Genomic DNA, 13,619 nt, shown 5'->3' on the forward strand with positions numbered 1-13,619 from the left:
TATTCAAAATAATTACTGAAATTAAGATTATAAATCTAAACTAGAAAAATAATATGAAGTAATTGCTTCCCTGTCTCTCTTCATTACTTAGTCCAGTGGTTCTAAACTATGGGCAATCTTCCTCCCAGACAGGCAATGTATGGAGGAACTTTTGGTTGTCACAACTGGGGGGTGCCTAAGGCATCCAGTGGGTAGAGGCCAGGGATGCTGCTAAATACCCTACAACACACAGCACAGCCCCCAAAACAAACACTGGCCTGGCCCCAGTTGTGAGTGGTACTGACGTTGAGAAGCCCTGCCTCACACCATAGCATGCTGCTTCCTGCACTCAGTTCTCTCCTGGCATTGCACATGTCAAGATCAGCTAACGTCCTCATTGGTTAATCCAATCAATACTCTTCACTCTTTATCTTACCACTAGTACCACCACCAATACTACTAATAACAATAACAACAAACGTCTTCCACTAACTGGGCATTTACCACGCATCAGGCACCTCATACATCAAGTCATGGTTTCTTCCCAATAGCCCAATGACACAGGCATGCTTAGCTTGATTTATACAGAGGCTTGGGATGGTGAAGTAACCCTTCTGAGGTCACACTGCAAAGCTAAGAACTGAATCTAAGTCTAACACACATCCTTAACCCCAGGCTTTGCTATTGTACAGTGTGACTTCTGTGCATTATATGGCAATGCTGACCACATTCTCCAGTCAAGATCTAGTCTTTTGGGGCTTCTATGACACCACTCACTCCTGGTTCTTCTACTAAGCACCTCTCCAACTCAAATCCCTATACAGCCTCCTCATCCTCTGTGTGGAGTCCTAAAGCCTCACACACAGTCCCCTCTATATGTCTGATATGCAGGTCCAGTGATGTCCCAAAGTATCCCACCTCCCCAATATACATGTGAGCTGAACAAACCACTAAGATGCTTATACTTAGGCAACAAAAGAGCTGAGCTGACCACTGAGTGTATCTCAGGCTACCATGTTTATGTATTGCTCATTAGGGTACATGGGAAGAAATGGAGGAATTCTGTCCTGATATCAAGGTTTTCTGGACAAATTATACCAGATAAACCTCACAGGAATGTGGCCCACATTGAATCATCTCCCAGATGCAGTTTGGATGTGCTCAATCTCCAAATCAATTCCATGTCAGTGGAATCAAGAGAGAGCAGTGTTCTATTATTAGGGTTTCTGCTCTATCAGCTGAGGTGGTGGGTGATTTTCCAAACAGTCACTAGTACAGAGGCCAACCTGCCAGCCACTATGCAGCCCCAGCACCTCCGCCCACTATTTCCCGATCCCAACCCTGGTAGAGGCGGAGGGCACCGAGGCAGAAGGCACCCACTGTCAGCAGAAAGACTGGCAACAAACATCAAATTCTTAAATTCTAGAATATTCTGCAGAAAAGACAGCTCAGATGGATGTTTATTTTCTGAAACTCAAACATACTGTGCTCTTTTTTCACACAAAAACAAACGAGCTTCTTTCTTGCCCAGAGGATAATTAAACTTCATTTTTAACTTCCTTGGTTATCGCTTTTTGAAATCACATAAAATCGTGTCTTTTCCTTCAATCATCTTTTTAAAACCTCTAAGGTATGAGGACCTCTACTTTTTTTTTTTTTTTTTTTTTTTTTTTTTTGCTAAACTGATGCTGCGTCTCCTATAAAGACTTAATATGTGATGATGAACAAAGGCAAACTTTTAAAGGTTAAACTTAGGCTTTAAAATGAAATTAAAGATTCCCTCTGGGGTATTCTTTAGTGGAAACTAATTCAGAGAGGAAAACATTCTTATATTATGCTTAAATTAAACTTAATATGATAATGCCCCCACATTAATTAAAACTTCAGCCTTTGCCACAGTGACTTTAATTAAAGAACAACAAATGAAAATATGTAATCTAGACTGAATGTATAACTATGCCAGTTAATTGATATCAAAGCTGAGATAAATTAATTTCTATTTGAATTCAGTAAATTATTAGGCAATGCACAGTAAAGGTCAACGGAAGACTTGGTGAATCTACTCATGGCACTGATATTAAGTGCACACCATAAAAACCAGGAATCCTCAAATCACAGTTTCCTCACATGGACTGATTAACCAGGAAAAGTACAGAATTTCAAGAGCAATTTAAAAAAACGGATCACAGTATCCTTTGCTCTTTTTGGAATGCAATATATTCTGGAGGAGTTTCAGGCATTAAAATATCTCTGCTCCTTTGTGGTGCTTGGCGTTATTGAAAATTCAATTTCATTTTCAATAATATAACTCCCAGCATGGCATACAACACTGGGTTGGGCAGTCACAAGACCTGAATCCGGCACTTGCTCAGGTGAGCCAAAGCTTCCTGAAACCCTCGGGTCTTGGTTTTCTCTTCCAGTAAGGTGAAGATGCTAAAGTTCATATTCTTTATTTTTATTTTTTTTTCTTTGAGAGGACTACTGCCCTAAAGTTCATATTCTTAAAAAAGACACTGAGTGCAGTAGGCAGAATAATGAGCCCCTGAAGACAGCCACATCCTAATCCCCAGAACATGTGAATATGTTACCTTACATGGCAAAAACGATGTGATTCAGTTCAGGATCTTGAGAGGGGGAGGTCATTCTGGTTTCTCCGAGTGGGCCTAATGCTATCACAGAGGTCATCAGAAGAAGAAGGCAGGAGAGAGCACAGACGTGCAGTTTGAGAGAAGATTCACTGGCCATTTCTGGCTTTGAAGATAGAGGAGGGGGCCACAAGGCAAGGAATGTAGGTAGCCTCTAGAGGCTAGAAAAGGCCAGGAGAGGGATTCTCCCCTACAGTCTCTAGAAGGAGTATTTGTTAGTACTTTGATGTTAACTTGGTGAGACTCATTTTGGACTTCTGACCTTCAGAACTAAGATAATAAATCTGTGTTGCTGGAACATCACACACCAGGGCCTGTTGTGGGGTCAGGGTGGGGAGGGAGGGATAGCATTAGGAGATATATCTAACGTAAATGACGAGTTAATGGGTGCATCACACCAACACGGCACATGTATACATATGTAACAAACCTGCACTTTGTGCACATGTACCCTAGAACTTAAAGTATAATAAAAAAAAAAAAATAGATCTGTGTTGTTTTAATCCACCACGAAGTATGCGGTGACTTGTTACAGTAGCTACAGGCAACTAACACAGGCACTGATGGATGCGAATACAGATAAGGACAAGGAACAAAAGCAGGTAAATTATCCGAGGAAAGGATATGGAATAATTGTACTACATAGATTAACAAGTGAAATATGGAACAGAACTTTGTTGACATTTCACTTCCTATTGTCTCTTAACTTAGTGTCTGTTCTAGGGCCCAGCCAGAGCCCCAGTTCAGAGCTAGGAAATGCTTAAGGGTAGAAATTAACTGGAAGTCACATGCAAGCACTGAAGAGGAGGGTTCCTGGTGACACGGCATGCAATGTTAGATCCTACCTGGGACTATCTGAATCCTGTTTCAAATCCCAGACCCTCTTCCCACAGGATCCTCAAGAAAAAGAGCAAAAGGGAAAACGCAGCGGAGGAAACAAAGAACATTTTATTATTAGCCAAGCTGAGGTCCCAAACCCCACGAGAAACACTTGGTAGAGGAGCGTAAGTGAGGTCTTCCCATCTGCCCACTCCCCTCACATGCGCCCCAAATCTTGGGATCTGAGACACTCTGGATAACCACAGGGAAGGGCTTGGAAAGAGACAGGTCACAGAGTCAGTCTTCGGTCAGATTAGCAACTAGCCTTGGGGATGAAGAAATAAGAGAAAATAAACAGTATCCATGTGTGTGACTTTTCCACAAACTACTATATGACCACCAGCAAATGTGGCCCAATTGCTTAAGAGATGACTACGCCTCTTCCTTCTCCTCCCCTTTCTTCTCCTCCTCTCTACTAAGTGCAAACATCTACAAACTTTAGGGGACATCAAACATGTGAGCTTTGGCTTGGCCACTTGCTCACTTGGTGTGACCTGAGGTCAGTTATTAGCACTCCTTTCATTTCATTATTTTACAATAGGAATGATTATGCCAAGCTCACAGGGCCATTGTGAGAGATAAATTAACACGTAAAATAATAATCAATAACACAGCATTATATCACATCACTAGAAGCATGTGCCAACAACTTATTGAATCCGGGCCCTAATAAAAACAATTTTAAAATTAAGATGTCTAAAAATCAAATATATCACCTGTGGGTTACTTCACAGTTTCTGGATTTCCTGCTATGCTATTTTCCCTGAATCTGGTGTAAAAAACTCATATATGAACATACATCCATGGTACACATGCATACATATTTACACTTTTCTAATATAGCACTTCGAAGTAACATAAAGATTCTAGCAGATGCCAAATACTAAGACTTCTCCTCAACACTTCTCCTCTTACTGCTTTCTCTTGCTCCAGTTACCCACCCTTACACTTCAATGACTCTCTAAAACTGGGGGACACAGTCCCCTGGGAGAAGCAGCTAACTCTGTTCCAGGCCATAGCTGAAGGGGATGTATTCCTTCTGCTATAATCAGAATACAGAGCTCTGGCGGGAGCTGCCTAGCCCTGGTCCCCAACCTGGGCAGGAATAACAATAATACCAACAATGACTGCCTTGTTTGACACCAAGTCCCAATGTCTAGCATGGTGCCAGGCCCACTGTAGGTGCTTGGGAGATACATGCTCAAAGTAGAAATATGTGGATAAACGTAATAGTGGATTTGAGCCATTCATCAAGAACTTACTGTTGGCACTCTCTGGGAATCTTAGAGAATGACATCTAATCTTTGCAACTGCTATGGAGGTATATAAACCAAGATTCAGAGAGGTTAAGTACCTGGCCCAAGGTCCACGGTGATCAGAAATCCCAGCCCAGGTCCATCTGACTCCCAAGCCTGTGTTCACTCCAAGTCTCTAGAAAGACTTGAGGGACGGCTTGGAAGCCACTGGAAAGCCCGCTAAACCCCATTTTCACCCTGCTACATGCTCTAGGAGTGAGCAAAAGATTTCGTAAAGCTTAGCACCAAAGTATCTGATGTATCTGATGTATCTGAAGTATCTGATGCCTGTGATTTACTGTGATTTACTGAACCAGTTCTTGAGCTAGTTTAATCAGGTGTATTTTAAGGGGAGGAAAGGGGCAGGCCCACTGAAGCAATACAAGTATTTCTTCCTTAAACAGCATGAAATGTGCATTTGTGTGAGAGAATGCCTCAAATCCATATTAATGAATAAGTGATGGCTAAGAGGAATCTGTCTTCAAAGCATCAGATGCACATAAAATATAAGCCAGGAGTACAATATTTACATAGTGCTCAGTACTACCTTAATTACTACAAAGTATCAGAGTTCTGAGGGATCAGTGCATCCAGACAGGCCCTGGTGGCAGAGACCTGGCAATGTCACCCAGTGCTCTCAGGGTGAAAGGTACGTGGGAGCCAAGATACGCAAGCTCATAAGCCAAATGGGCACACGTCCCCCAGCTCCACGTTGAGTGACATCATGTTAGCAGCTTAAACTTGGCCATGGTAGAAATATTTACACGACAGAAATTGGCAAATTCTACAAGTCAGGTTTCCCCTCCCTCCTACTTGGGAAGAGCCTATGCAGCCATCCTTCCCAGCAAGCTTTGGGAACACACGGTAAACCACCCAAACTCCATGGAGAATGCCATAGTGCCTTCCTTTAGAAACCTGCAAAGAACAGACGTGTCTGATGTGGGAACTCTCGGCTCCTTTTAGGCCATTCTCCTGACCTCCTCTGCAGCACTGTGCACTGAACCGCTCCCTGGAATCCCGGGATCCTTGTGGCATGGCAGGCAGGAGGGTCTTTCCTAGGAATCAATAGCTGCACATATCACAGTGTGACACTGTTTAATACAGCTGATACACAAGGGATCCCTGCACGTGGTTTAAAGGAGACTGTAAAATCCTTCTGAGAAAAATACATGTTATTTGTGTTTTTTATGATGTTATTTTAAGACATGTTCCTCTATATCAAATCATAAAGTATAAAGATATTTTTGGGGGAGTAGAAGAGGAAAATAAAACCAAATGGGGATGGAGAGAGTTACTTGAAATTAATCAAAAGAAAATGAAAAATTGCAGTGGTTCCAAACAATTCAACATTTCCAAACAGTAACTGAATCTGGTTTCATGTTCTCCTTTCATTCTGCTCCCCTCTCCCAGACATAAAAACAACGTGAACTTTGTGCTTCTGAGATTTCTAAACTGTGTTCATACTCCACCAGCCATCTGATTTCAGAGACTGTTCTCCTGCCAAAGCACAGCGGCGCAAGGCCTCTTAAGAGTCGAGAGACACTGGGTCGTCTCCTTCAACGTGGCCCTTGAAGGGAATGGGGGGATAAACATATATACATACATATGCATACAAGTACATTTGCATATACAAATAATACATCTATATATATGTACAAATGGCCCTCCATATCCATGGGTTCAACCAACTGCAGATTGAAAATATTCAGGAAAAATAAATAAAAAATAACAATACAAAAATCAAAAATAATATAAATTAAAAACCAAACTATAATAACTACTCACATAGCATTTACATTGTATAAGTTATTATAAGTAATCTGGAGATGATTTAAAGTACATAGGAGGATGTGTGTAGGCTATATCCAAACACCATGCCATTTTATATAATGGACTTGAGCCATCTGTGGATTGTGGTATCTGTGGAGGGTCCTGGAACCAATCCCCCATGGATGCCTAGGAACAACTGTGAATATATATCTGTGTGTGTGTGCGTGTGTATGTGTGTATATGTATCTCTGAAAGAGGAACCAAAAGCACCCCTGCAAAGATAAAATATAAAACCCTGCTCCTGTCAGGGAATGATGACTGATTACAGAGAGTCTTAGGAAGTTAACTGGAAACTTAGGGCATGAAACAGTTCAACCTCAGCACATTTTTCGCAAGGCAATGATGAAAGTTTGGAAGCACAGGGCAATGACGGTATCATCACTCAGATCCTCACGCCTGTCCCAACAGCCACAGTAAACATCTATTTCCTGGCAATCCAAACCAAGAGTGTGAAGGATGTGAAAAAGAATCCCTAACCTGCAACTCCAGTTATTTACTGGGGCTGTAAGCCAATCTATTCTCCCCTCTGTAATTCCTGGACATGGGGCACTGGCATGGGTCATAAAAAATAATGTGATGGCTCCATAAGTCCTAAATATGTTCAGAAAAAAATATACAAAAGCAAGGACTGAACATGTACTGCATGCACGTGTTTTTTCAGTTAATCCTCTCCACCATCGTGGAAGATGACTGCTGTGAACTCCATTCTACAGGTGAAGGGCCTGAGAGCTTGCCCAAGATGGCGCAGCTAAAAAAGAAGAATGCAGATTGGAGCCAGGGCCCTCCCCACGGCATATCCTGCTCCCCAGTTCCATAAAACTGCCATTAGGAAAACGAAGACGCAAGCTCACCATTACCCCCAGATGGATGGCTTTAAAATTATCCTGAGTCTTCTGTGCTGCTCATCTATTTCCGTGCAACAGCCCTGTCACTGAAAGTGCTGAAGGATATAGTCAATTCATTTGTTTTACATTAAGATGCATTTCATGGCTATTACGGCGAGCGGAGCTTCACGCTGAAACAAAACGCCAAGCCTCCCCAGCTGCAGCAGTCTACAATTCCACATCTCTGTTTACTGGGGGCAGATTTCTAAATCTGTCTTCAGCTTCAAATAGTCACAGGACTTAGGAAAGAGGAGCAGTAAACAGTGTGCTGCAATCATTTTTTAGCTGAATTATTGAAGTGCAGATATAAATACAACAGAATTCTCTGTATGGTAACAACACATAAGCTAAGCCCTCTCAAGTGGGAATGTGATTATTTATTGAAATAAAACAACAAAAACCCCCACAAAGTTGTAATAATTTAAAATGAAAAGAGGCTTTCATCAATTCTCATTAGTTTAAATGTTCTAGAATGCCTTTTTTTCTTTTCAGGATGAATAAGTAACAAGCTTACTCAATAAATATTTTTAGATAATCCAAAAAGGTTCACCTATAAATATGCCTACAATAGCATTAGTTATAACTACAAAGAAAGAAAAAATCTAAAAACCCCACAATGTTCAATAACAGAATTGTCAGTGTTTCCATTCAATATTGAATTACAAAAAGCCCTTAGAAGTCATAATTAGGAAGACAATGTACCAAAGAAAAACAAAATGTTCCTGTTAACGTGAAGTAAAGAAAGACAACTGAACTTTCGTCTCCGTGAACTTTATGCACCGACAAAGAATGGAAGGCAATGCTGACAAATAAGCATTGCTGAGGGTAGTAGAATCTGTGGGTGAATTTTCACTTGTCATTTTAGACTTCCACTAAGCTTGTTCTAATACTAATCAGGCAGGAAGTAATGCTGACAATGATAAGGATGATGATGACAATAATGATGACAAGGAAGAACGAACGTCACCAGCACATTTATGTGTGAGAACTGAACTGCAGGATGTCAGCAGCTCTTCCCACTGGGGGACTTGGTATACAAGGAAGCAGGCAGGGCCCCAGCTTGCTGGCCCCTCGCCTACCTTGCTGGATGAGCACCTCCGCCGCCAGCTCCCCGGTGCCCACGTTGGCATACTCCTCGTTAGGGTGCTTCCTGTTGTAGTGCCGCTTCAGAGAGCCAGATATGTTGCAGGAGTAATGGCAGTGGGCACAGCGGAAAGGCTGTGGGGACAATGAGGAGGCGTTAAAGAAGGTGGGCCCCAGATGTCTGCCTTCGCTGCTGCTCCCACCTGATGAGCATCTGACACCCAGAAGGTCTAAGATGAGCAGGCCCCATCACCTGTGATATGTTCTAGGGAAAACCACTAAGGCAAGAATGCTGAGACCTGCCTCTGCAGTGACCAACCAAGGGACCAGGACAAGGTGCCTCAGAGGAGGAGCTGTCTCTACTGAATGAATTTGCTTTTGTTACTTCTTTTCTGTTTTCATCCACCTCAGAATTTAGTTTTTGTTCAAGAAGAAGACCAAAAAAGCAATACAGTAATCTATCATTTTTTTAAGTGAATGACATTAAAAGTAGTTTTCTCATTACAGTTAGTTCCCTGATCTACAGTCAGGAGTCACATAATGACGTTTCACTCAACCTCAGACTGCATATACAACAGCGGTCACAGCAGTAGGTTCTACCATACAGCCTGCAAGCGCAAGTAGGCTATACCTTCTACATCTGTGTAAGTCCATTCTATGATGTTCTACAACTAAGAGTTTGCTTAAGGACGCATTTCTCAGAACGTATCCCTGCTATTCAGTGATGCGTCACTGTATTTGCTTCTTTAGCTAAATCAATTCCTCCGCAGTATTTGCCTGCAAGCACCGGCATACACAAGTGTCAACCATTAGAGAAGTCTAGCAGGTAAAACCTATTTCTCACGCCCACCTGGTCAAGACAAGGCACTTTTGGGATGAGGCCACGAATGAGTCATGCAGCCTTGTCTTTCCCCTGGCACAATGCTTTGGAGGCTGCATAAATAGTGGGGCTGGGGAAAGAGGCGCCTGCTGGGCCCCTGGGGAAGCTCAGTGAGACCTGGCCTTTGGCTGCTCAATGGACGCGCATCTCCATCACTGTCAAATTTCATACCACAGCCCCTGCTCAGGAGCTGCCAGCATGCCCCTGTAATCCACGTGCTGTATGATTCCGACAGTGCTCCAGGGTCATTCAGGGCCTGTTTGATGACCCAGCAGCCTTCTAGCCCAGGAGGAGCAGAAGAGCATGCAACAGCCAAAATGGGAGCAGCACTCTGCCTGGTGCAGGGGACTCAGATGGAGCAAGTCCAGTCACACCTCTGGCCTTGCCCAATGATAGAACCTCAGGCAAGTCATGAAACTTCTCTTAGCATGGATCTTTACATGAGGCAAATGAGGATCATGTCCATGTCATAAGGTTGTTGTGAGAATTAAATGGTATCGTATAAACTGATACCTAAAATGCCGTGCAAAGCATTTCTTACTGATTTTATCAGCAATTCTATCACAATTCTTACCGGGCATCTGGAAGCTGATGTACCACTGCATCTATTAAGACCTCAAACAATACCTTTACTCCTTGACTGTCCAATTCATCAATCTTTTTATCACTGTTACCTATAAGAGCTAAACCAGCAACAGAAATGTCTGAATGTGAAGTACACCAACAGTAGAGAAAATGTCCTCTCATCTTTGAAGCTTAGATCAGTCCCTCCTTCAAGGTTTCTTCCCTTCAAGTATAAAACTGTGATGCAGTCTTCCCATAGAAGCAGATGGGAGAGAGGGAGAAGGGGAGGAGGAGGGAGGGGGAGAGAGAGAAGGGAGAGAGGGAGAGAGGGGAGACAAGGAAAGGCAGGGGGAGAGGGAGAGAAGGGAGAGAAAGAGAGAGAGAAAGAGAGAGGGAAAGGGAGAGGGGGAGAGGGAGAGAAGGGAGAGAAAGAGGGAAAGGGAGAGGGGGAGAGGGATAGAGGGAGACAGAGAAAGAGAGAGAGAGAGAGAGGGAAAGGGAGAGGGGGAGAGGGAGAGAGGGAGACAGAGAAAGAGAGAGAGAGAGGAGGGAGGAAAAGAAGAAAAGGAAGAGGAAAATCTTCCACCTCACCCCCTGCCTAAGTCATACTCCTTCCTCGTAGACCCCTTGCCCACCACCTGCTCCAAGAGCAGTTCCCCCTTCAGCCTTCATGCTGTCACCTCCCTTTCTCAGGCCTCTGCCATCTCCTAGCAAGCAACTCCTGGGGGTGCCTTCTGCTCAGACCTCTGCTCCTCCATCCCATCTCCTTAAGCTGGCTGCCCTATCCCACTGTGGCAGGTGTGACATCGTCATGCCACTGTCACCAGGTTCTGCCATGGCTCAGCTTTCTAGACTTATTTATGAGATCTGCAACACAGGCTTAATGTCAAATGCTGGATCTTTCTAAGGTGCTGGTCTTGGGCTGGATTTGCTCTTCTGCTCTGATTCCAATTATCATTTTTGCATTGCTGACTGGTGGATCTATATGTTTTGTTGGGTCCTCTCTCCCGAACCATAGATGGGAATTTTCAACTGCCTTCCAGGTATCTCTGCAGGGATGTTCTATAGGCCCCTTAAACTTTGGACTCATATCTTTCTGCAAAATCAGTTAGTCATCAAAGACAGAAACCCACAGCCATCTTTCATTTTTCCTTCTTTCTTACTATTCAACTGATCACGGAGTCTTGTCCAACCTTCCCGGGAAGCCTTTCCAGAGCGCCCCTGTCCTCCTCTCTCTCTCTCCAGCACAGAGAAGGAGACCCTCCCAGCCTATAAAGGGAATACTGCCATCCCCAGAAGGGCCATTCTTGGAAAGATACAGGGCAGTTAATCTGGTCGGTCAACCAGCTCTAAAACATTCCCCAGGGACTTCGCCCTACACCAAGGCTCACACTCTGGTTACCGGATGCTCTGTGCTGCACCGTACGTGCTGCGTTTCTACATTAAGTCCCTCGGGTAAGGAATCCTTGGAGTTTGGCCCAGAGCATTTACTAAACAAAAGGACCTGGAACAAAGGCAAAATTTGTCTGGCTTTCTCATCTATCTAGCACACAGAGAACAAAAGGTCTAAAATTCTAATATATGATTACTGCAAAGCTAAAATAAAAGTTAAACCATTTTCAAGTGCTTTCATCTCTAAATAAGCAAACAGCATGCAGATATTATTTTTGGAATGTTAGCATTTACACAGAAATCAAAAAGTGAAAATGCTATATCGCCAGCATCGGGCAGTCAGCGGGCATAAAACGCAGGAAGAAAAAGGATGATGAAAATAAGAAATGGTCCTGCAAACCTAGCTTCAGACTCGAGAGCCAATTTCACCCTTCTTGCAGCAAAGCAGATAAACAGCTTCCTGTGAGTTCAGCTCCTTTTCTTCCCCATGCCCATCCATTGGCAGAATTGCTAATGAGAAGAAAAATTGCCAAAATGTGAGCATATTGGCAAAAATGTACGTGAGAGCCCAAATGAGGATTCAGTCTCTGAGCTAGCAATTTCTATCAAAATTTTCAATTCTGAGAGTTGAAAGGAACACTTGACTTGGAGAAATCTCTCCATGCAAGACTTCCTTCTGCAGCCTCTCCAGCAGTCTGCTGTCTACTTAGTCTCCGCTTTGATGCAGGGGGTTCAAAACATGCCCCGGCAGTCTTTTCACTGCTGAACAGTGCAGGGGGAGTTAGGAAGATAAACCTCCCAGTCCCTTTCCATCATTGGTCTTGCTTCTATCCTTCATATCCATTAGAACCTCTACATGAAGTCCATTACCACCCATTTTCTGCTGGGGATCTTCTCTCCCGAAGTGTGGGAACTGAGCCCCATCTAGGCTCTTCAAGCAAAACAAGTTCTGATATGTGAGGCACTGCTGCAGGCCCGCAGAGAATTCTCCTGGGGCTGACGCAGGGGAGGAGACAGGCAGAGGGAGGGAACAGCATCGGTAAGCCACTACCAGACGTAAAGCCTGCTGCCTTATCAATACTGCAAAAGTCTCAAGGTTTCATTTATGGAGCATATATTTACTGACCTCTGACTGTCCTCTGACCCCCAGGGATACACGGTGAATGAGGCAGATTTGTGATTCCCTAAATATATACATGTTTGGGGACTTAAATATCAACTCCAAAGATTAAATGGTATCTGGGCAAACTAAATCATAGAACTTGGTTTCTCAGTCAGAAACTCGCAAACAACAAATGACACTAAATCTCAAAAGGGAAGTTATTTATTCAGAGCTTTCAGGACAGAATCCAGCCTAGAGTTGGGAGGAAGATATAAGCTGGCTCCATAGCTCATTTGGAATGCAACATCGAAGTTCTTATCGTGGTCCAAAAAGCAAGACAGGGAGCCCATCAGCATAGCTATTATTCAATGTTGCACAGAAGTTCTTAACCAAAGTAATGAGATCTAACATGATAAATATTACTGATTTCTCTCATTTTCACTGATAGCTACTATATGCCAGATAGCTCTAAATGTTTTGCATGGATTAATTCCTATAAGTCTTACATCAAACGAATACAGTATGTGCAATTATTATCCTCATTTTTACAGGTAAGGAAACTGAGACACAGAATGGTTTAGAGACTTGCCAAAGTTTCACGGTCTCCTAGCCTGGCTACTTGATTTGCATCAGATATGGGGCCCCAGGCCCAGCCAACAATAAAGAGATTATCTGGTTTTCCACTGGTCACTTTTTCCCCTAGCATATATCCCCCTAAAACTCCAACTGAGAGGGGCAAGGGTTGGTATTCTTGGGTCTCCTGGACATAAGGTGGCCCAGATCTAAGTATCAACCTCTAGACCAAGGAACCCCACAGTTGACCGGGAGAGATGTGGGCAGTTACTGGGCTATCATTATGAGGCAAGGACTGGGCAGAGGAGAAGACGAGGGTCAATGCCAGCCAGGTCAACACAGTGTGCTGCGTGCTGGGTCAGGAAAGTCATGTTAGGCAATGGGAGCCCCTGGGAGGTGTCAGGCGGGACAATGGCCAACTTCCCATTTTGAAATATCACTCTCGATACTTGGAAGTTAAATGGAAAATGGACTTGAAAGGAACAAGACTGGAGGCAGGGAATCAATTATCCA

General features: G+C 43.4%; 1 protein-coding gene across 3 annotated transcripts in view; it reads right to left on the minus strand.

Annotated features, from left to right (window-relative positions):
• ZFAT (zinc finger and AT-hook domain containing) overlaps nt 1-13,619 on the minus strand; it is a 233,530-nt gene that overhangs the window by 46,997 nt on the left and 172,914 nt on the right. For all 3 annotated transcript variants that reach the window (XM_008001600.3, XM_008001598.3, XM_038000102.2), the window contains one exon: nt 8,592-8,730. In XM_008001600.3, the coding sequence (XP_007999791.3) occupies nt 8,592-8,730 (139 nt within the window). The remainder of the gene's footprint in view (nt 1-8,591; nt 8,731-13,619) is intronic.

The sequence above is a fragment of the Chlorocebus sabaeus genome, chromosome 8 (genome assembly GCF_047675955.1).
Source record: "Chlorocebus sabaeus isolate Y175 chromosome 8, mChlSab1.0.hap1, whole genome shotgun sequence".
NCBI lineage: Eukaryota > Metazoa > Chordata > Mammalia > Primates > Cercopithecidae > Chlorocebus > Chlorocebus sabaeus.